Source organism: Agelaius phoeniceus, chromosome 3 (genome assembly GCF_051311805.1).
Source record: "Agelaius phoeniceus isolate bAgePho1 chromosome 3, bAgePho1.hap1, whole genome shotgun sequence".
NCBI lineage: Eukaryota > Metazoa > Chordata > Aves > Passeriformes > Icteridae > Agelaius > Agelaius phoeniceus.
This window is the reverse complement of record NC_135267.1, coordinates 24,385,143-24,409,344: the sequence shown is the minus strand read 5'-3', so window position 1 is coordinate 24,409,344 and position 24,202 is coordinate 24,385,143. Positions and strand designations below refer to the sequence as shown.

The following is a 24,202-nucleotide window of genomic DNA, read 5'->3' as shown; positions in this document are numbered from 1 at the left end:
TGACTAAAATACACTGGCCAAAATGTTAGTATAGACTCAGCAGGAATTTGAGAGTACATAGGCAATTTATCTGGGAGTATGACTTTCCCAGCCTATGAAGAAAAAAAGTAGGGGCTTATGTTAATTGTTTCTTCGTATAATAAAGTTATCATAGGCTGCCATTACCATCTTTGCATTAAGTTGTTTTTCCTGAAGAAGACCTTTATCACTTTTTTGTAGAATTTAGACATGCCTGCTTCAGAAATAAACATTAGATAACTTTATAAAGTATAAATGCTTCTGCACATGTGGTGGTCACACACCACACACCCATCCTTTACAAACTCATTTATGAATGCTGTCTTATCAACAAGTAATAAAGACATAACATCAAGTAAACTTCCAAGTGTCAATCTTGGCTGGTTTTCAGCCCTTCTTCCTGTGTTCTGAATACAATGGAAGTGTTTTAACTGGTCAATACACACAGAAATACTAAAAACTCAAAGACAAGAAAATCCCAATTAATTAAACACCATTGCTCCCATAAGCACTCACTATTAACAGCCTTGCCGTCAAAGTGGAATCCTTTCAGGTAAAATGATATTAGAAAGCACAGTTACCAAAAGAACTAGTAATACACAAAAATTGAATAAAATAAACTGCAAAAAAAAAAAGTGTAACAAGATATAACATTATCTAGAAAGCATCAGTTACTAATGCTCAATATGTATTTTGTCAATTGCATCTAACCTTCCTCATTTGCAAAGGATCTATAAAGCCACTATATCCTACATCTCTTATTCTTTTAGATTATCTTCTCTTTCTGTTTTCTATAATCACAAAAAGTGATGAGGGAGAAAATGACCAACAGACAGTGGACAACACATTAAATCAGGCTGTAACCCCTTAGATACAGAGGATTGTATTGAAAAATCTAATTTTAAAGTGGATGACTCAACAGTGCCTGAAACTCAAAAGGAAAATTACATTCCACATAAGCTAAAGGTAGCAAGAGAGGTGAGCTTTCCTGCAGTCTTCCTTTTTGTACCACAATAATCTCTCAACTCTAAAGGTCCACGTAGCGTAACTGAGGGCCAGTAAGAGGTGTACAACACGGTGTGCAACATTTCATTAGCTCTTAAAAATGCACAGCTTTGCTTTCACACAGAATAAGGAACACTATAATCCAACAGTCAATTTTTGAGCATTATTAGAGAAGGACCAAGAGGGTTTTGAGAAACTAGGTGACAGCAATAACACCAGGAGTGTGATTATATTACACAATGTAATTGTGCAGAAAATTTTAATCTTGCTGAAAAAAAAACCCAAACCCACACTGATCACTGTAACATATTTTGGTGCTGCAGCAAGTTCATACTATTCTGTTACCACAAAATGAATCCATATATAACATTTACTGCTTGTAGACACAGCTTATTCAGAGCTGGCTTTAGTACCTACACATGACTTGAAGTCCCTTATTTAATCTGAGCTCAAGTTACAGAGATGCAGAGTATTGGAACAACCTTGCAGCACTGACAGATGTTACTGTATCTACAGTAACAACTGCAAGTGAAGGTTTTTGATACTTCACTCTAGTTACTCCCATAATGATTGACACATGTCCATGTATGCTCTCCTCAGGGTCTACTGAGGTTTTCATATGGACAGAGAGATCACTAAGCACACAGGTAACCATGAGATGGAACAACACTCAGGCAGTGTTACCCTTCCAATTCTAGGTTCACCTTCAACTCCACTGTGGGACAAAACTAACTAACTAACTAAACTAAAACAAAAAAACCCTCCTCCAAATCAAACCCTTTCTAGGAAAATTCCTGAATGGCTTTCAAGATCAGAATTTCAAATTGTGAAAGAAGTGAAGGTACAACAACAGAAAAAGAAATCCTGGAAAAAAAACAAATATCACTGACAAGCTCCAAGAAGTCCTAAAATAGTTGGTAGCTGGCTATAAAATTTCTTACCTCTGTCTGTGCGTTTGATAAAAGTATTATGACCCTCAGAGGGCTGTCCCAGATTTTTCCAATGAACATTATCCTTTTTCTTTAAGATAATCTCTACTTTCCCTACTTTTTCAGCAATATTTACTAAAAGAGAAAAGATTTCATATTGTTACTTTTAGTTACACTTTGTACAAAAAAATATTTCACACATAAACTATAAAGACATTCAGAACAATTACTCATTTCTCAAGACACATGTAATTAATTTTTAAAGTAGAGTATCAAATTAAAGTACTTCCAGCTATCTCTCTATAATATTTTAGAGTGCAGTTAAAACAAGCACTAACTGGATATGCATAATTAATACACATTATTTGCTTAACAGTTTGTGGAACCAGGACAGCTTCACAGACCATCTGGTCAAGAAAAACACTCATGAACCCAGAGTCCTCATGTACTGGAAATTATTAGTTACCACAACTTACTACTTTCTTTTCAAGGCCATTTCCATTTGAATTAACAAGTAAATCCAAGAAAGTCTCAGGCTAAGAAAAGAATAGTTTAAAAATACACAACAGAACTAACTTCTAGCTCTTTTAGCCTTCAGTCATACTCAGAGGGATCAGAGCACTATCAGCTTATTACTTTCACGGGCCCAAATGCCACAATTAAGAAAAAATATTTCATGTTATGACTTGGTTTGATTGACTCTGTCAGGACCTGGTGGTAAGTAAAACTGTGAAGTATCTGATGAGTCAGAAAAATAAACTGAAATTCCCAATTGAAATTGAATTCTGGTATCAGAATCATAGAATATCGTGAGTTGGAAGGGACTCATAAGGATCATGGAAGTTCAGCTCTTGACTGGACTATCCTAAAAGAGATACAGAAGTGCTGCAAGAGACAGAAATTACCAGCCACATCTTCTGAAACTGCATGATCCAAGTCTGAAATAAAAACAAACAAACTGTGGGTTAAGCATTAAAGAAATTCTATTACAGCCATCATATACACACAAAGTATAGGTAAGTCCAGGAATTCTGAGTAAACTAATAATACTAATAAAAAGTTATGAATGTTTATTTGGCCGTGAAATTTGACTCATGACTTCTACAAGCCTCATGCATGAAGGCATTGTTTTTCCCATTACTTTTAACAATGGCTCAGGTAAAGCTACCAATCTGCAATTATTGCACTTGCCCTTGTGAATGAGGGCTTTTTAATAATCGTAAAAAACACACTTGAAGAAAAATTTTACACAACTTTAAAATCCATTTCTTACTGCGTTTTAGTCCATATGTAAGAAATTTAGTACATGCTAAAAAAATGAAGATGTTTGTTGATAAACAATGTAATTCCTTTACATCAAGGCACTTTAACCATCTCTAATGAAAGAGGAATAAAATATTAATCGGTGCATGTAAAATGCTAATGGTTTGATGAAAAGGTTTTAATACAGTAGAATGAAAATACAATACTTCCAACTGCAAAATTACAGTACCTACCAACTTCTACAAGATATGAGTGATCATCCATGATGATTTCTCCCCTTAGTTGTTTGTCTTGACAGTCAACTATCACCAAGTCTGCATTCATGTCCTTTCATAGCCAAGGGGGAAAGAAAACCAAAAATTTTTATAAAGTTCTCCCAGAATTCAAGCTAGATCACAACTGGATCTTGTAGTTCTTCCTTCATGAATTATACTTACCTTATGCTTAGTGTATATGACAATTGTGATCAAACTATCTGTTTGGAACCAGTCGTAACTGTAAAACAAAAAATACAATCAAGAAAAAAACATATACTTTATTTGAGCATATCAAAACATATTTAACCTCAAGCCTTCAAACAGAGCTTGTTTGTAAATTTGTATAACATATTTACAAGCCAAACATATTACTTACTACTTTTGAAGACTAAGTTCAAAGTCAGTAATTCTGACAAAATTACTAAAATAACTATCTAATTATGTATTCTTATAGTCAGTACACTGTAGTTAAAATTGTATGGCATTAGTTTTACTTAAAAAAGCACATTTATTCTCTTTGTAGTATATGAACCTTGCATATGGATGATTAAAATCTTAAGTCCAGACAAAAGCATTAAATAGGCAGGGTGGCTTCCAAGAGTTAAAGATCTGATGCACATACCACAAAACCACAATTCCTTTCACCTCCACAAATCAAGTTTTTGCATTCATTCCTATGTTCCCAAGTCCAAACCTTGTAATAAATCCAGTGTCAAGTACAAAAAGAAAAGAAAGCCTTCAGTCAGTAATTATTGGCATGGCCTTACACTTGCCAGGAAGTAACTTCCAACTACTCCTGGACCAGAAAAACAGGGACAAAGGGAGGAGAAAACACTCCTGACAGCCAACACATCTCAGGCTGCACACCTTCCAGTCACATGCCAGAATATGCCAGACACACATGGGAAGAAAGGCAGCAAGGTTTGGAGAGCACTTCAGAAAATAAACCTCATTCCAATTGTTTACAAGCCACAGTATTTCATGACTGCATGTAACTAGCCCAGAGAACACACACTCCCAGGGGATTTTGATGCCAGGTGAGAAGCTAGATCTTGAGGACCAAAGGTATCATGGAGTAAAATGATGCATCAGTGACATCAGCAGGCATATCACAGTGAGCTTTCAGGGCCTGCTTTGCTTTACATACTGTAGAAACTTGAATGCAGCTATCAATCTCAATATATTCCAGCTTGAAATGATGCCCCTTTTCAAGGCACAGCAATTGTTTATGGACAAATTCATTAAAGTCAAGAAAGTAATCAGTCCAACTGGAATCACTTTCCATGAGTTTTCCCAAGAAACAAAGGTGAGGAGCCTGCAAATATAAGCCAAGCATTTGTATACAATCAAGGCAGCACATGATTTAGGAATCAACAGAACAAGTTAAGAACCATCATCTGCCCATATGACCTCTGGCAAGTTGTTTTAAACCTGAACTTCAACTTTCCTACTTATACAAGGATGGTAATGACATACACTCATTTAACTGAAATTTCAAGAGCTACCTATGGAAGAACTTGTTTTGTATTTACTAAGAATTGCACAGAATTCTTAAACAGAATGTTGTTCAACAGACAATGACAGACTAATGAAAGGCTTACCTTGGACTTAAATCTTTAGCAGAAGAAGCCAGTCCTTTCTTCTCAGGAAGCACACCTGCAAAGAGCAGACAGTCATTAAAATTACTGGGATGCTTGCTTAATATAAATAATACTGAGGTATATTTGGGGTTTGTGGTTTTGGTTTTTTAATTGAATGTTCTATGTGTTCTTGAACAATATTTGGTGGCTTTATTTCCACAGGTAGCTAGACTATATACACTTCGTATTTAGTTTTTATTCAGCACTTTCTCTTGGAGAGCAGTGTTCTAGAACATGGAGGTCTACTTCAGAATAGAGTTCCACACACCACAGTACCTGTGTTGTACTCGATTTCATCTGTTAGTAGCTTGTGTTTTTACACTTTGTGATAGTGTAGCACAAAAAGACACAAAGGTTATCTGAATGACTTCCCTTTAACAGAATTATTTGTTTATACAATTCAGATGAATAAATTCAATTTGAGATGTCTGATCTAACCTAATTTGTAAGTAACATTTTGTGCCAGTCAATTAAGCAAAGATAGAAGCCCAAATCTTTCTACACAGCATTTAGCTAGGAATTTTCACAGAATTCAGACATTCACTTTAACTACTTAACTGCATGAAACAGTCTGAAACAGCTTCTGCTGGGAAGCAACAGTTGGTCAGTCTTTCAAAATGTCAGCTGTACCAATCTCTGATAGAATATAAATTGAAGGTATTTGGCAAAAACTTGAGGACAGAGATAGATAAAAGCAACTGCAATCCTGCATCAGTTTTAACACAAAGAAGCTAAATAGAATGATGATGGAGGAAGCTGCAGCCTGAATAGCTGGTAAGTGCTGGTTTCAAGCCCATTCAAAGGCAAACCTTGCAAACCTGAAATGGCTATGCATAAAATAATTAGCACATGAATTATCAGTTACCCAGATTATTATCTTCTAAATGCCAGTAAATTTTCTAGTATGACTAAAAGCTTAAACACATAATTGAGTGGCTCCAACACGTGGGAAGTAGATAAAAACAAAAAGAGCTACTCTGGTCTAACCCAATCTGTCAAAACTATTTGATCATCTAGAATTAACCCAAAGCAATTAAAACTCAGTCGAATTACTCATTCTTTGATCCTTAATTACTCCTAAGTACACAACATCTGCAGCTGCCAAGGAAGCTAAATGTCAGAGCAGTCAGATCACTGCAAAAGAAAACCAATCACCTAATGATAAAAGCCTTCTCAAGGGCTAAGCCTTTCTTGAGGACGCACATATGAATTGCTTGGTCTCCAGGGATAACAGGAATCCATGCTCATACATACTCTTATTTGCTTTTGCAGGTCCAGAGAAATATATGAACAGCCACAATAAAACAGAACATTCTGACAAACCAAGTTATTTATAAATTATTTTGAAATACTGCAAGATGCTACATGAAAACAGTGATTCATGCTGCAATAAAAAGACAGTGATTCAGGTGATCAGTGAACCAATTAAGCAAAGTGCTCTATTAGTCATGGTGATCACAGATAAAGAAAAGCTGTGGGTGAAGCCAAAGGCTGATGGCAGGCATGAAATGAAGAGTTTAATGTGACCAGATGAACAGCACAATTACAACCCTGCACACATCACAGGACTGCTTTGCACAATCCTATGGGACAGCAAGGCTAGTGATAGAGGTTCTCACACCACCTTCACAGCCACACTGGAAAGAGCTGGGTTTGGTCGGTGGATTGCAACACAAACAGAAAGTGAGTAGAACTGCCAGTCAGAAAAGGTGTGATCAGCATACCAAGTCCAGCTGGAGGGTAGTTACTGCAAGCACTCCCTAGGGAACAGGGAATGCTGATATTGTTTCACACAGTCAGCAGCAACCTACAGGGCACACATTCTCCCAGTCAGAGCAATAACAAATCATGCAAACAGGCAAAACATGGAAGGTTAAGGTTATTAAGGGATGCAGAGAGTCTGGAGAAATGGGCTGACAAAAACTTCATGAAGCTCAGAAGGAAATGCAAAATTTTGCACTTTGAAAGAAAAAAAAAAAAAGATCTGGCAAAATAAATGGAAGACCTGACTGGATAGAAAAGACTTGGGCAGAAAATCTTCCTGGCATTTCACAGGCAAGATGACCTTGCTTGTCCGTCTCATAGCTCCCTTATCTACACAATTCTACAGCAGTCATATAACACTTTCAAACACAAAATTCACAATACTTGGGTAGGATTTTGCCTTTTGAAATTTCCACAGATCACTACAGCCTGACTACTGCATTCAAATGCAAAGAGAGAAGTGTGGATAAATACTGCTCATTCAATTATATTCACATAAGTTTGAGATTCACTCCCAACTTTGCTCCAGGTGAGAACTTACCATTAAGCTGTTTCTTGTCTTCAGGCACAGCAGAAGAAATCTCTGCAAGCATTAATAAAAAACAAGCACAACAGTTAAGAAGCTACAGTACTTCCCCACATCATGCTAAATTAGCCAAAGTAAGGATCTCCAAGCAAACATTCCGAAAGTCTTAACGGAATGACCAGGATGCTTCAGACATCAAGAAGCAACAAATAAATGCAGCACTGATTCCAAAAGAGTATGTCTAATTTAAAAATTGCTACATTACAAGCACCAAAACTTGCACAGCTCTAAAGGATAGGAAATGCAGGAACTCTGACACTTCAAAAAAACAATCACAGATTATCTTGTGCAATTATAAACTTCATAGCTAAGAAGCTCACTGAATCTGTTAAGAATTCCAATGACACCTGTCTCACAACATCACAGAGTAGACTGCAAATCTGACCAATCCAATCCTTGGAAATATGAACCCAATCCTTGGCAGGAACATAGGAAAAAGGAAATTTTTCTATAAGCTTCCTCTGCCATATGATTTTATTTTCAAGTTATTATCTCAGTTTTTCATTTATTCTACAGTACACTACAACTATTCCAAACCAACTGACTCTAGCAGAAAATTAAAAAAGAGACCAAGCAGGTGAATTACACAGCATCAATTCTTTTATTGGGTGCTCACCTTGATGGGAAAGGCACTGCACCTCTCAGCCACATGTCCTTCTGGTCACAGTAAATCTGTGGGGAAACTAGACCTCTGGATATACCTGGGGCCCCTTTCTGCCCTTCTCTACATTGCACATCTCAGAATGTCATTATATGAAAGGCTCCATTTATATTCTCTCTTACAGGAGCCAAGTTTGGGAAGTAGTAGAAACAAATCTGTTCTTCCTACTCCCTTTTATGAAAACCAAAACAGGAATGTTTCTTCCCTGGTCTTCCATATCATTCCCAGTGCTCTGAATCACACCAGTGAGTGTTAGAGAAAAATTGCTAGAGAGTTGAGAAAGGTTCAGAGAGCAAAGCACCAACCAAATGGTATTCCAAAATTACTTGAGAGCTCTTTAAGAACAACCTTCATCAGAGGCTTTCACCTTGTGCCATTTCAATGTAAGAAGAAAATACTCCACACATTTTTAGCTGAGGTAAAAAGAAAATACTCCATAAATTTTTGGTTGAGGTAACATTTGTCTGCATATTCTGCTATACACCACTTTATGGTTTCTGCCAGGAGGGGCAAGTTGTTCACAAAAACTGCGTTCTAATGAAAGGTAATTCTTGTATTTAGAAGCCTATTCTCATTTCACTATATTTTAACACACTGCACAGAAATCAGCACTGCAATTTTAAGGATGCTGTGAGATACATCAAAGGCAGAGCCCTACCTCTCTTCCTTGGATGACATCACAGCTCTCAGTCTAATCTTGTTGAATTAACAATAATACAACATGCATTCTGACTCCCAAGTAACCACTAAAGTAACATAAGGATTATGTTACTATACACACTAACAGTGTCTCTGGAAACACCAGCAGTATTAAAATATTTCAGACTGTGCTAATGTTTACAGCTGAGCACCCTGCAGGGACAGCAAGCAGTTTCATGCTGTACAGGTTTGCTGAGGGAGATTCTGAAATCATCTTTTACATACCTAGGCATGACCTTCTCAGCAAGTACAAACAGCACATGCTTCAGTGCAAAGATCCACTGTAACACTACAGAAGGGACACTTCAGAATTTCCTATTAGTCACCACCACAGCATGAAGCAGCATTCTCAAAATACAAGTTGACAAAACATTAACTAACTATTACCAGCATTTTCAAAAGACTCTTCTTCCTCAAAAATCCCCAACCTAGAGTGTGCAAGGACAACTTCAGCTTCCTTAAGCAGTTCAGTAAGCAAACCATTGTACCATCTCCCAAGAAACCACCACACTACAGGAAAAATACCCTAAGGTAAAAAACCATAAATCTTCCAGCAATGCCCTAACAAACCTACATCTGCCTTCCTTGCTCTGTATTGAGATTGCACCAAACAGCAAATACTAATGTTCATCCTACTGCTGAACACTCATTCTCTGTCACAAAAAGAAAGCAATGTAATCCATAATTTGAAGTCTTGTCTTCCCTCTATACTTATGGGACCCATTTAATCCTCTATTCAAAAACATGCACCTTAACTTAATTTATTCTTCTATTCTGAAATGCAAACTTTGCAGAATATGGTCTCAAAAGATAAAAGACTAGAATTATTGCTGGCTAATAGAGAAGTAAGTCAATCACTTTTTGATAATTCAAAGGAGGAGGATATATAACTCCACAGGAATCAAAGTAAACCTTGAGAATCTTAGAGTGAAGGATTTCAGCAAGTACAGTGCTGGAGTGTTCCAGAGAAGGGCCAGAAAGCTGGTGAACAATCTAGAGGGTAAATCCTGTGAGGAGTGGCTGAGAGAGCTGGGGTTGTTTAGCCTGGAGAAGATGGTGCTGAGGGGGGACCTTACTGCTCTCTACAGCTCCTGAAAGGAGGGTGTAGCCAGGTGGGGGTCAGCCTCCTGGCCCTGCATGGGGAGGTTCTGGTTGGAGATCAGGAAGAACTTCCCTGAAAGAGCTGTCAAGTATTGTATCAGGCTGCCCATAGAGGTGGTGGAGTCACCATCCCTGGATATGTTCAGGAAATAACTGGACACAGCACTTAGCCATAGTGTAGTTGACAAGGTGGTGACTGTTCAAAAAATGGACTCGATCTTGGAGGTCTTCTCCAACCTAAATGACTCTGTAGTTCTGTTACCAGCTTGATTCTTTATTAACAAAATTAAGTCTTTTCAAGGCTGAAATGGTTGAAAGTGACACAGGCAACAGAACTGGTTGTATATAGCTGACAACCTTTATCCTGCAAATTTTACTACAGCAAAATAGACAGTCCTATTAACAAACAAAGCAGAAGAAGGGAACAGCAGAAAATGGACTGCCAGAGCCAGCAGGGATGAAGATGTGTTTATGTTTTACTGACTGGCTGTAACAAGAATTCCTTCTAGTTGCAGAAAAGTTAGATTAATAAAATCAACAAAATGCATGTGTACTTTTAAATTTCTAACTCAGTTGACAGAGTACCAGTAATGTCTCTGTAATGCCTCAACTCAGTGAGGCAGCTATGCTGCTGAGGTTTCTCCATACTTTGTAGCACTTACCTTAAAAGTTCCACACTGGAATTAGCTACCTAGTATCATGGAGATGTAAAATACTATTCCACTTCACACAAAGACCAAACTCAACTTAACTGTTAAGACAATGTTATCTAAGTATTAAACAAGCATGCAGGAGCTGAAGAGTGGCCAGATAGCCGAAATTGTGAACTATGTATGCCACAGAATTGGAGAAAAATAGTTGTAATCATTAATCCTTTCATGTTTTCACTGCAGTTTTGCTAAGGGTCAATACTGAGTAACAATGCCTGCTTCCCAGGTATAGGAAATTTTGGCTGTGGCCTAAAAACCAAAAAACAGACTGAAGATTAAAGTTTCTGGAAACCAACACCTGCATTCTAAGACTATGCTACATTTCTTGCTCTCCTGGCTCAGAGGAGTCTATTGTATCAGCAAAATTTTCTCAAGGTAAATTCAAATGAAAGGACCTCTGGAAAAAATAACTGCCCATGAAGTGTATTCAAATAACTCAACACATATGCAACTTGCCAGATATGTAAGGGGCTGAAATCACCAGACTGAAAATACTGACTTTTATTTCAATATGATAGCTGCCTATGATAGTTTTCCCTCTGGGATCAGAAGAAAAAGAGAGATGGCAGGACAGTAAAAAGGTCTTTTCTATATACACAAACATATAACACACATGTACAGCTGTTTTCTAATGACTAAAAACAAAAGAAGAAACATAGCAGTACATTACTAAAAGTCTTCAATTATACAACAATTTCATCTTCAGGTATCTGGTGAAAAAAAAGTAATATATGCAAAAGCCTTCAACTCTACACAAGAATAGATTCTCCTCATAAATATGAGGTGATTTAGGATTTCTCATAATTTCCAGATAATTTTGGAATAAGGTATGATAGACAATATTTCTTTCTTAAAACAACTCACCTTTTGGAACAGCAATGGGCTTGACAGCCATTCTCCCAACAAGACATTCCTTCAGCATTGATTCGTAATTGACCCAACGATGAACCTACATTAACAAAATATTTTTTCATAAAATTTGGAACTCTTACTATGTTGTTCTATGCACTGAAATAGAAAAGTTCATTTTTGTACATTGACTAATATAATTCATTTAGCAGATTATTTTTTAAACACATTAGAAGTCACTATCACATCAGTCAGTACTTATTTTTACTACTATTACAGATATCATGTCATTAAGTGAAACAATAGGATTGTGAAAAAAGTTACAATAGTTTAATTTACTCATTTATGCTTTGCAATACCTGAACATCATAACCTTGAGCTACAGAATATATTTTAGAAGAGCATTTTTATGATGCATGCTACACAACTAACAGAACAAAGACCTTGCCATTATCACAATGCTTATTAGTCTTGTTTAGACAAGTAAAGGGAAAAGGGATGAAGGAAACAAACATAAAAAATAATAGTTAAGACAAACAAACACCTCCTACCAAGCTGGTGTATTTCTGTTTGCTTCTGTCTTACTATCACTGAATCATTTGGAAATTCCCTATTTAAGAAAGTAAAATAAAGTGAAGAAAAAGCAGTAGCTTTACAGACCAGAACTGGAGAACTTGTAGAGGAAATGGATGGCAGAAAAGCGAATTCTGATAAGGCATCCAGGATAACATCACAAGAAGAGAAAAGGAAACAAAGTGTTGCATGACAAATTTGAATGGTACCTAGATTTAAAAATAAAAACTTTCAACTGGACTAGCTAAGGAGATGAGATAAAGAATCCCATCAACAAATTGTAGTTTCCTCATATACAGGTAACAGAAAGAAATGAAGGATTATGAATGACAGTTACTTTTTCCAGAAATTTGGGGAACGCTAGCAATCTACCAAGCTCTTGAAAAAAAAAAATACTATCTGACAGACACAGAATGCTAAAGCAGAGGGGAAAACAAACACCTCCAGTAACAGAAAAGTCGTAAGCCAGAAACAATAAAAGTGAAAAGCGTATTTTCAGGATCTAAACCTGCTTCCATTCCCATGACAAAAAATTAAAAAGTTGCAAGTATATATCTGAACTTAACTACAGGGGCTTCCCCAAATACTCCTGATGTCAAGAATTTTGTTTTCAAGGACATCATATAATGACCCAGCAAGATAATTCCAAGCCCCAACTTGATACTGGATACTCAATACCAGAGATTTCTTGAAATCAAAGAATTATGCCCAAAACCAACACTTCATTTGTGAAAGGACTAACAAAGCTAAACAAAGGACTCAACAAAGCTAAAACATTATCCATCTTTATTTACAATGTTAAAAATATCTGCAAATGAAGTCATAACATATTCTGATGCATGACATGTAAAGAGGTAGCATATTTCCTTTCTGAAACAGAGATTTCTTTTCTGCTCTTTTGCAGTTTTTCAGATAAACCTAGTGAGTAATGGAGACCCACAGCATGTCTAAAAAATACCAACTCAGTGAATCACATTTTACAACACCAAGTTTGCAATTCCTTACAGAAAGCACACCCATGCTTCAGAGCCTTTATTTTGAGTATTTTCAAAGCATTTAAAGAAATAGTAAACAAATAAGAGACCAACTGTCATCTTGTGAGTTGTTCACCAGTTAAAGTTAATAGAAGCTTCAGCATTTTTTCTGATAATGCAGCTGCCAAGTAAATAGACAAAGAATTCTACAAGCTTTTTTCAAAAAGAGAAAGCTCTTAGAAAAATAGGTCTCTCCAACAACAGTAGTCATTGAAGCAATTTATTAAGAAGGTGGTATCTCAAATTGTTGCTAGCTTTATTGCTGTTTCTGCTACAAAAAAAAAGAAGTCTAATTGAAATGTAATTCTAACAACATAAAGTAACATTTTCATTACTGTCTTTTGATACAAAGTTTAAACTACATATCTCTTCCAGCACATGTAAGTGTCATTCTGAGCAGTGACCTGCTGCCTTTCCTTGGGACTGAAAAAGTTCAAATCACCATTTCCACGGAAATGCCCTAAAAATAATGGCGAAACATCCATTTTTCAAGTATGGTGAGCAAGTGTCATTTGCTGCCAGTTGCTCTCACCTGATCAAAGAGATCTGTACCATCAGTTCCTGCTGCTTTCATTAGTTCATCCTCACCACCTGGATGGTATTCCATGTACGGCGTGACATTATATACAAATCCTGAAGAAAACAGAATATAAAAGCATATGAGCAGCATTTCTACAACCACTCCTGTCTCCAAAAATAATGGAAAGGATAGCACAAATTAAAGAGTGTACTAGCAAACAGTAGGCATAATTGGAACAGACAGTATGACTTCACAAAAACAGAAACATAAGAGACACAATTGTACAGAGCACAAGAGGTATCTTATTACATGAAGATGCCAGTGCAACAGATGCCAGAAGCCACAGCACTTGCCTTGGGTTAAGACTTCAACCTAGAAATTGAATATGATGTATCCTAGCTAGGGGGTAAAAGTACCACAGGCAGATTTAAAAAGAGACAAAACTGAACCAGCTAGTGCACAAAAAGGTTTTCAGTTTCCCTTCCAATTAAGTTCTCCCTGAAGTGTTGTCATAGTTGTTCCGGTACCACCCATCACCATCATGGAATGAAATGCCTACAGGAATGAACTGTCCCACACAAGGAAATAAATACTGTCACCATCAGCAACAAAACTTCCATTCTTCAGATTCAGCAATATAAGACACTTAACACAGCTCGTGGTCATTAAAGGCTTACAACTCTGGCTGTATCTGTCCCAGTAAAAGGGCTCAGCATTGTTTCTACACTTCCAGCAACATAAAACAATGTTTCTTCACAGGTCTGAAATGATGCCAGCTAATTATTGTTGCTAGGCAACTGGCTTATTGGAGCCTGAAGAATGCAGCTATAAACAGATTTAACTGCAGACATATTGCTGCTAATGTGATCATTGCTTCCCTACCTGCATGAATATTTGAAGATATTTAATATTATCAAAACAAAGCTACCAAAAACAGAACTGTGCCAGTGCTTGAAGAAAAAGCTTTGAAGACATTAGGAATTGTACATTAATTACTTCAGAAGAAGAGAAAGGCATTGAGCACTGAGCCTGGGGCAGACATATTTGGAGCAATCCTAGTTGGCAAGAACAACCATCCCAACCAACAACAATCACCCAGTCAATAACAAAGGAAGGATCTTTGCACACTTTACCAACCTGATCTTCTGATGGCTGTATTCACTGTGCCATCTTGTGTGCAGCAATGATTATTGCACACACAGAATTATAAGATTCTGCATAGCCATGGCCTCCTGAATATTACTCAAATTTACCATCAAACTTGCTGGAGCAAAAGAAAAATATCATTTCTACACCCTTCAGGCATTTTTAACTTCCCTGAACCCCCCTTTATGTACAAATTTGTGCCCTATATGACACCTTTCTTTGATAACACTGGGGTTATGAACCAAGTTAGTTCCTGTTCTTCTTTTACTTCACACTGCTCTCATGGGTTTCTGCTCTTTCTTTTAGAGACACAGTCTAACTACCAATGCAGAGACCTAATTTAGCCTTTTCCATAATTATATGTTTTTACTACGTGCCCACATATGAGGGCTACTGTCATTTTTGGATATGATGCTTTTTTCACTAGTCATCTAAGAACACAGAAAAGGCAGACCTGGAAAAATTTAAGGCAAGATACAGAGGCAACTTAATGGAGTTCTTGTAAAAACCAGCCTCAGAGACGCAGTAAAGGTAAAATGAGATTAAAAGAAAACAGAAGTATCTTTAGGCAGTAATTCTGTCTGCAGTAGTTGTTCCTTTTTCAGACTGAAAAAGGAACCAATGAACATAGCAGACAAGGTTTCCTTATCTCTCCTCCTACTGTAGTTTTACTAGCACATGAAACTGCAGCACAGGAAATTAACAACCCTATTATTTTGCTCAAAGGCCACTATTGAATAACATTTTACCTTTACTTTCACCCTCATCACCTTTAACACCCAACAATAGTATAATCACCCTCACACAGAAATTCTTAACTTTCTTTTGCTGAAGTTCAGACATGACATTTTATTAAATATCAATGCTGCTCCTGACCAGATCAATGTTATCACTAAGAGATTAAGAAGATCAGAGACACTAATGGAACATTTCTGTAGAAAGAGTGGTTCTATCTTCATAGAAATTTGTGTTACCTCCTAATAAATTTACGGTGATATTAGTGTATTTTAGCCTCTAAATGTTTAAATGCAGGGGAAATGTTTTGCTCCTTTCTGTAGGACAACTAGGAACATCATTTGCAACTCTGAAAAGACTCTTCTAGCCACAGCTATTGCTCCAGACCACCTTCACACATTGCTAAACATATAACATATGATTCAACTTCTGAGCTAAAATTTCATTAAAATAATAACAGAAATAGAATTGCATAGTCACCCCAGGTATTTGTCATTGCAGTCAGAGATTACATTTGCTCTGTTTGGCAACTCTCATTCGCACTACTAAGTTTTATGAAGTAGTACATGTGCTTTCACAATTATTTCCTAAAGACCATTCTCCAGGTTGAAGTTGTATTTTTAATATTTATATGTTTTTGGATGCTCTAAAGCAATCCTTAAAAATAGTCAACTGCTCAAAATAATAAACTGTCCAAGACTGACAAGTGTACATGTCAGCATTTTCAAAGCCTTGTTGCTAAGTCCTTTTTATTTGATACATTACCTAAAATCTTGTATTTTATTATTTTCATAGGCAGCTATAAAATAGGTATAAAACATGCCAATTTGGAAGATTTCTTTTGAAAGGCTTGAAAGCAAAGAAAATCTTTGTAACACAAAACCTCTTACTTGAAGTTATGCCAAAGTACGTCAAGATTACACCTGGCCTAAACACAGGAGGTGCATAGTTTCTCTCGGAGCATGGCTTTTATTCTTGTTTTTTGAGTTTTGTTGCTTCTTCTTTAAGTACAGAAAAGAGAAACCAAGTAAAAAACACAGAAGAAATATCACAGCAACCAACCTCTTATACATATCCAGCAGTCCTCCTTTTTGTTGTGTTTAGAGAGCTCATCTTCAGTGACTTCAAGCAGCCTTCCTTTCAAACCAGTCAAGTCCTTCCCACTTTTAGTTAGCCGAATCCAATCCATAAGACTCCTTCCTGGTTTTAAAGGTACCTGAAAAATAACAAATATACAAACAACTTCAACCTCTAAAGGAAAAAAAAGCCATTCTAAGAATACAATTTTCTAAGCTCCATAGGAGGACTCAGACAAAAACAAAAGAGAAATGACCCAACTCATATTATTCACTGATATTTGGGAACCCTACACTGTAGAAAGAGTGCTTCAGGGAGTGTTCTGGGTAGTGACACAGAAATTACTGAACAGCAACAAACATACAGATGACTCTTCCCAAAGCAAGCTGAAGACACCAAGTCTGCCTGTGGTGGCAAATCATTTGAGATACGGTCTGGAAAACTACGAGCAATAAAGAAAGGAAATTTAAAAATCACGGTCAGGTAAGACAAGTTTCGCCTCATAGCATTCATTAAGACTTTTCACAAGCCCTACAGCAACTGGAAGCCTGACCCAGAGAAAGCTGGGACAGAAGTCTAGTAGCTTTCCAGAGAAGTATTGCCACGGCCTGTCCTGAAAGGCAGAACAAGATCTAAAGGGTATCTAACACCTTCCTTTTCAACAGCACCTAGTGAGTAATGGAGACCCACTGAGTGTCTGTTTCTAAAAAATACCGACTCGGTGAATCACAATTTACAACACCATGATTGCAATTCCTTGCAGAAAGCACACCCATGCTGGAGAACCTTTATTTTCTGAGCATTTTCAAAGCATTTAAAGAAATAGTAAACAAGTAAGACCACAGTTTGGGAACCCTTTTGATCCAAGCTTTAACAACAGGAAACAGGGTTAAAGAACTGCGGTCTTACAAAACCACAGGAAAAACAGAAGCAAAAAAACCGAAGCATACATAAACTAACATTTCTTAATGCTACTTTAGTCCAAGTCTGCTTTCCAAGAAAGGTCTGTAGACAACAAGTGTTCTCAAAACCCCTGCAAAGATGAAGATCCAACACATAAAGCAAGAGCTGCACGCAGTAATTCCAAGGTGAAAGCCTCCATCGCTGCACAGGAGGCACAGCCGGGGCAGGAAGTGCCGGAAGCGCTGTCACCGCCGCCCTCTCTAACGAGAAGCACCAAATGCTTTCCAGCGCCGCAGCCGAGCCGGGCCCTCGCCCGAGACCCGGCCGCGGCCGCAGGAGAGGGGCGGCCGACAGCAGCCCTGCCCCAGCTGCAGCCGGGAACCGATCGGGAACCGATCGGGAACCGACCGGGAACCGACCGGGAACCGACCGGGAACCGACCGGCAGCCACCGCAGCTCGGCCGGGCGGGGCCAGGCCAGGCAGCCGCCGCCGCAGCGGGAAAAACGCGGGCCCCTCCACCTCCCCCCAAGCGACCAACAGCGGCAGAGCCGCCCGTACCTTGCTGCGGGCACCCGCTGCCGCTCGCTGCTGGGAGCCGGGCGCGGGGAAGGCCGACGGCGGCACGTTGAGCATCGTGCCGGGCCGGGCCGCAGCCGGGCCCCCGCGGGCGGGCGGGCGGAGCGCTGGGGCACAGCGCGCAGGCTCCGCCTCGGCGGGCGGGGCCGCGTCCCAGCCGGGAGCGGGGCCGGAGGCTTCGGTTCGGGGGCGGTGCGGGGGAGACCGGCCGGGAGCGGACATCGCTGTGGGCACGGAGCAGAGCGTACCCACCCCGGGGGCGAGGGGGGTGCACGGCCCTGCTCTAGGATTGATTTTCCGTCCAGCTGGGGTCTCAGCGCCAGGTGCTTAGGCCGAAAGGCTGTGGCGGACACAGCCGGTGCACCCCGCGCTCTGAAGGTTAAGTGTGGGCAGGCTCCGGGTGCGGGCCCGCTTCGATCCTGCGGCAGGGCCCTGGGAACACGGGGCAAGCGCTCCCTGGATGGCGCTGGCACACTGAGCCAGCGCGGCCTGCAGCTGCACACACAAGGCAAGGGCAGGTCCAGGTAAGTACACAGCCGCTCCCTGACAGGCACTGCCTTTAAATTAAAGCTTTGGGTTTGTTTTGTTGTTCTTTTAGGGGCTTTGGCCTTTGCGATGCAACTTTGTTTCAATTATTAAAACCAAGCTCGCTATTATTACAACTCAGACCTTTTTCTCGTTTCTTGATGTCCACTTTACAAACAAATGCAGTATAAAACTCACTTTTACATATAAGAACACAGCACATATACATGAGAACACAAGTGATGTGAGGCAAACTCTTCTATACAAGAACTAGATTAGAATTTGGACTCTTTTCTCCGTTTCAAAAACAGCTATATTGTTTCTCTTCTCCATGTTTGAAACTCTGTTGTAACAGCAGGCACAACGCAATTGGAAATACATAATCCAATGATTCCTTGATACACTTCCATATGGAGCCTACAAAATCACATTGACAAGTTTTCCTTGTATCCTCAGACTTTGAGAAAGTCACAACCATAGAGCCCTTCAAAGTAAGGCATCTGTTCTCTGCTTCAAAAAATTGGTGTTCAGCTTATGATCTACAAACTGTAGGACCTCAGACAGAAAAATACTAATCAATACCTTCCCCACTTAAACCAGGACAGGAAAGGAACAAAGGAAAAAGGCTAAAATTAAAAGGCATCTCAGTTTTATTAAGAATAACTTACATAGAAATAAATTATCTTTAAAAATACTATAATACATATTTATATTAAGTTTAAATTAAGTCTTAGAAGTAGCATTAGTCTTCCCTGCAGTCAGCAACCTGATTCTGTTCCTGAATCTTGTTCCAGTTGATCTTCATCATCTTCACTATCCGAGTCTTCATAAAAGGAAATAGTAGCCTGAACTGGGAAGTTTTTCAGAAGTGCTTCAGCTTCCTGATACAAGTAATCATAGCACCTTGATTTGGGCCAAAATAGTCTGAAACAAGTATACAATAGATTTGCTTATTGTTATTACATATTTTATATGGAGGAACATGCAAAAAACCAAAGTGAAATTCTATTGAAACAAGCATCCTATAGAGCTTTTCCTCACATGCTCAATTGCTAAGTCGCTTTCTACATTCAATTAAGAAAAGAATTCTCTGGATACTTATTTTCATCTGAAGGGATAAAGATGATTTAGAATGAGAGTTTTGCAGCAAAACTACAAAAGCCCAAGACTCTGCATCTGGAACTTCCCACTCCAGTACCTCATTAACTGTGCTGCCCCTACTGGAACTATTCATATAATTGGCATCAAACAGGATCAAAAAAAAAAAACAACATTTGAATCAAATTAGTAGTTTTCCTACAGAAGGTCCCCAGCCTAGGTAGTTGTTGATACTTGTTTCACACCATTGTAAAATTCAAAGGAATTATAAAGGTCTGGGTGTGATCAGACCTTGATATTTCATCTGTCTTTCCAAAAACAATCAACAGACTCCATAAGGAAGATGTTTCATGGATGTAGATTTTAAAGCAGTCTGTGTTGTATTCAGAAATTAACAAAATATGCTGATAAGATCACAGTTAGCATGGGCTATCAGCTAATGATAATATATTGCAATTCATATACTCCAAGTTGCTGTTCCTTTTCAACTAGTGTCCTCTTTTGCTTACAGTTTGGAATTAGCTAGAAGGAATAGACCACGGAAGTCCCAAGAGCCAAGAGACTAGCACACTACAACATAATGAAATGCTGACTGCAGATTGTTTAAAATAGAAATGCATGAAGAAACAGAAGTAGACAGCTTTCTAGCAATTACAAGAAATATTTTTTAGGCTACTGTTTAACAGAACACTGCTTCCTTGGCAGAACAAAGTCACTGACATTAGCTTTGTAACAGGTCGCCATTCCCAATGTTCCCAGCAACAGCATTCACTCAAACCTAAGCATTGGAGCTGTCACTGTGAAGTCTGCCCGTACAGTTGCTTGGCTAGTGCATCACTATTTGAGTGATGAGAGCCTAGATTCGAAAGAAAGGCACTTCTTGTCTGGAAAAACTGACTGTAATTATTTTAAGCATCTTGCAACACCTAGCAGCATTTCTGAATACAGACTCTCCTACAGATTCAACTGCTGTTATTTTCTTTTATTTCCTTTTCAGAACTCTCAGTGCAGATACTATCATTGCCTTTATCATTAAAGCAGCAGTTACACAAGTATTTTCCTCGGCAATGGTGGCTTAGCCAGTGCATACCTTCTCTTCCTGCCACTCTCTCCCACGCCTCCACCTGCTTCTCTGCTGTGGGAGGGCGCTGGATGTTTGCGCAGCTACACAGCCTAGGAACTACAGCCCCGTGCCTTTTTTAATCACGGGAATGAGTAACAGGGTGCTTCAGCCAACTCCACTACCACCAAAAAACACCCATATTATTATTATTACACATAACTGTGTAATACGTCTTAAGTCTCAAACCAGAGAGACGCATCAACAACTCAAATATATTAAATACACAAATCCTGGCAATAATTTGCCCAAGGATCTGTCAGTTAAAAACCACGTAGATGGCCAATTCATTCCCAAGGCACTTTAATATCTACATAAATATATGGGTGGAAACAAAAGGGGCGGGAGAGCTAATGTTACGATACTACACTGGCGAGCGAGGGACTCTGTCCTGGCCGCGCAGCGCCACGGGCCCCTGGCACCCCGAGGTCCCCCGCGGGAACCGGCGGCGGCCGGGCACTGCCACTTACCTGACGGGGTGCGTGTACTGCGCCAGCTTTCGGGAGGCTTCCGCCAGCCCGCCGGGGCTGTGAGGCTGCGGAGGAGAGAGCAGAGGTCAGCCCGCTGGCACGGCACGGGGCCCTCCCCGAGCATGCCCGCCCCGCCGAGTGCGCGGCGATGCCGGCGGCAGATGCTGCGCCACGCCGCTCCCCACTCACCGCGGCGGGGCCGGGGCTCCGCTGGGCCACCTCACCCGGCGCGGGCACCCACGGTCTCCAGAAGGGCGCAGGGCTGCGGAGCGAGGGCAGGGCCGTCAGCGCAGGACCGGGCCGCCCCCCGCATCGGGAGGAGGAGAGGGGCGAGTAGCCCTGCGGGGGCAGCGCCGCCGAGAGCGGGCGGGGACAGCCGCCCTCCATCCTCCGCCGGTCGCGGCCGCTCGCTTATCGCCGCCGCCCGCGGGCCCGGAGGCTTTTATAGCCGGCGGCGGGCGCTGCGCGGCGCGGAGCCCCCACCTCCCCCGGCTCATCTGCCAGCGCCATCCGCAGAAAGGCCCCGCGCGAAGGCGCCGCCGTGTAAACACGGGGCGCGGGCATGCCCCAAATGGCCCGGGGAGGGGAAGCGGGCGTGGGGGGGATTTGGCGAGTCGGTGTTAATCGCACTCGAGCAGACACATGGCAGCTGCCGGGGGGCGGGCGGGGACAGCCCTGTGGGAACGGAGCGGGGGGCGGCGGCACCGGGGATGCGCCCGGCCGCTCTGCCCCCCGGCGGCGGGGTCCGGCGGCCGCGACCGCGGCCTTTTGTTGTTCCAGCCGTGTTTGTTTATGCCCCGGAGCGGCGAGTCACGGCGTGCGGGCACCGCGGCCCGGCCGCGGATGGCAGGCACGGACAAAGGGACCCCCCCATCCCGGAGTGACGGAGGACATGACGCCCTTCAGAGGAGTTCTTAATCGCGTCAGACCCAGTGCGCTCCCTGACGTGTTCCCCCTCAGGCAACGGCGGTGGCTCTTTTTATATATTTGTATCTAAATATATGCGCGCGCGCACACACACACACACTCACACACTTTTTTTTAATAGGGTATTTTTACCGTTCCTGTCTTAATTCCTTTTAATGTGGTCCCAATACTTTGTTCCGCTGCCAGCACTGGATGCTGTCACTACACGTGCAAGGTTCTACATGGAGCTCCTGCCGTTTCCATGTTCCCCGGTACCAAGGGAATTTACTTTTGTTTCTATTTTTATTTATTATTCTTGTTTCCCCTTTTCTTTCTGAGGTTGCAATCAGTGATGCATGTGAGAGGAGCAGAAACAAGTTACATAAGAGCTGGTAAACAGTAATAATATCAGCCTTAAGGACTAGGAGGGTTGGTGGGATGGAGCTGCCCTAGATGCTGAAGGAGGGCTTAAACCCCAGGTAATTTATTGTCCCACATTACTGAGGCACTGTTTGGAATAATATTTTGCCTTCTTGAGTTTGTCTGAGGCATAGGAATGTATCTACCTTAGCATTGCCCAAGAGTAACTGCAAGTAGCTGTTGCTCTAAAAAGAGTAGCTACAGGCTTGTGCCTTCTCCACATCATCTTCAGCGCAATCCATTTCACTAAATAGTACCAGCAGTACCAGTTGTAAAAAATGTTACATGTTAGAAGCTGTGTGGGAAATGTAATCAGGGTAATCTTTCACATCCTAAAGTCAAAACCAGATGTAGACCAACTTGCCTTTCTGAAGGAAAGCAACCACTTACCTTGAGCAAGAAATAGTTGGAAGAATGCACACATTCAAGCTTGTGTGTGCTGGGACACATTCCAACTTTATCAGTAGACATACTCTATCATTTTGGAGATTTGTGCCATTTGGCCACTTGGAAAAATTGATAATTATGACTTTAAGAATTAATAAAGAAAAACGTATTTCCCAGTGAAAAGTCCAATTTAGTAGGACATTATGTTTGTAGCTCTTTGTGTTTTTCCCTGCCTCACTTTCACTGTGGCCTAGAATGAGATTAATTAAAATCAGTGAACAAAAGGCTCAAACTACAATACATATTAATCTCACAGCTAAGAAATAGAGAACCGAGCCAAGTATAGTAACTTGTGCAATAAACCAAATGTGATCATAAGCAAAACTGTTTCTACTTTTTTTTCCAAATAGCTACTGTGAAGCTTGTCAGGTGAGATAAAGCATAAAAGAAATATTTAAAAGCTCTCTGATAGTAGATTCTTCTTTGGCTTAAATGAAGTGAAAGCAGTAATTTTTATATTTCACATTTCTCCTTCGAGAAATTTAACACAGGCTATGTAAGGGAAAAGAAGAGGCAAGGTCCATTGTCTAAAGAAGGAAAGCAGAAACATCCTCCATCGCATTAGTAGTGACAAAGGGCTAGGAGAACACAACATCAGCTTTATCTGTTTGGTGAAACATAAAAATTAGTTTTAATGTCTACAGTAAAAGCAACAAAAGATGGGGTGTCTTTGACCAATGATTCTTAATTGTCTCAGGATTCTTTTTAGTACCTGCCTGAAATGAGAAAATATCCTAGGGAGAAAGTGTGATTTCCCCATTAGAGAGCAAATTGAAAGAGAGGTGTTGAAAGGATAAGGAGAAAATAATGACTAACAGCTGTTGTTCCCCTGCATATTTTCACACTGTGTGAGTCTTCTTGGCTTTACAGTTCAGTAATGCAGTCCTGTTTGTTGAGAGAAATACAGAAGTCTGTCGTTGCAATAACTTGCTATCATTGACGTCATTAAAAAAAAAAAAAAACAAAAAAAACCAACCCCCCCCCAAAAAGAAAAAAACAACACCCTTAACATTTTACTATCTTCCCATTGACCTTGAAATACAGGCTGGAAACTGGTAAATCAGGAATAGAAGATGCTTTGTCATGTTTGTCTCTTCTACAATTTGTGCATTGTGTAGTAACAGTGCATTGTTTCATCATGCTAAAATCTCTTCAAGTAGGAGCTACAT

At 40.2% G+C, this 24,202-nt stretch overlaps 2 protein-coding genes across 3 annotated transcripts in view; both read right to left on the bottom strand.

Moving 5' to 3' along the window:
• Positions 1-18,184, bottom strand: part of CYB5R4 (cytochrome b5 reductase 4) — a 30,235-nt gene extending 12,051 nt beyond the window's left edge. The window contains exons 1-10 of one of the 2 annotated variants that reach the window (XM_054629074.2): positions 18,030-18,184; positions 16,553-16,706; positions 13,622-13,722; positions 11,498-11,582; positions 7,418-7,459; positions 5,074-5,128; positions 3,653-3,710; positions 3,449-3,542; positions 2,858-2,890; positions 1,965-2,087 (exon numbers count right to left, since the gene is read on the bottom strand). In XM_054629074.2, coding sequence (XP_054485049.1) covers positions 1,965-2,087; positions 2,858-2,890; positions 3,449-3,542; positions 3,653-3,710; positions 5,074-5,128; positions 7,418-7,459; positions 11,498-11,582; positions 13,622-13,722; positions 16,553-16,706; positions 18,030-18,104 — 820 coding nt within the window. In that variant the 5' untranslated portion in view covers positions 18,105-18,184. Of the gene's footprint in view, positions 1-1,964; positions 2,088-2,857; positions 2,891-3,448; positions 3,543-3,652; positions 3,711-5,073; positions 5,129-7,417; positions 7,460-11,497; positions 11,583-13,621; positions 13,723-16,552; positions 16,707-17,527; positions 17,656-18,029 lie in introns of those variants that run through there. The other variant, XM_077174888.1, reaches the window with a different exon arrangement.
• A 1,020-nt stretch (positions 18,185-19,204) lies between these two features.
• Positions 19,205-22,254, bottom strand: RIPPLY2 (ripply transcriptional repressor 2). The gene is given in 4 exon segments (XM_054629735.2): positions 19,205-19,496; positions 21,261-21,325; positions 21,450-21,658; positions 21,661-22,254. Coding segments are annotated over 4 exon segments (537 nt in total). The 5' UTR covers positions 21,758-22,254; the 3' UTR covers positions 19,205-19,330.
• Positions 22,255-24,202: the final 1,948 nt, after the last annotated feature.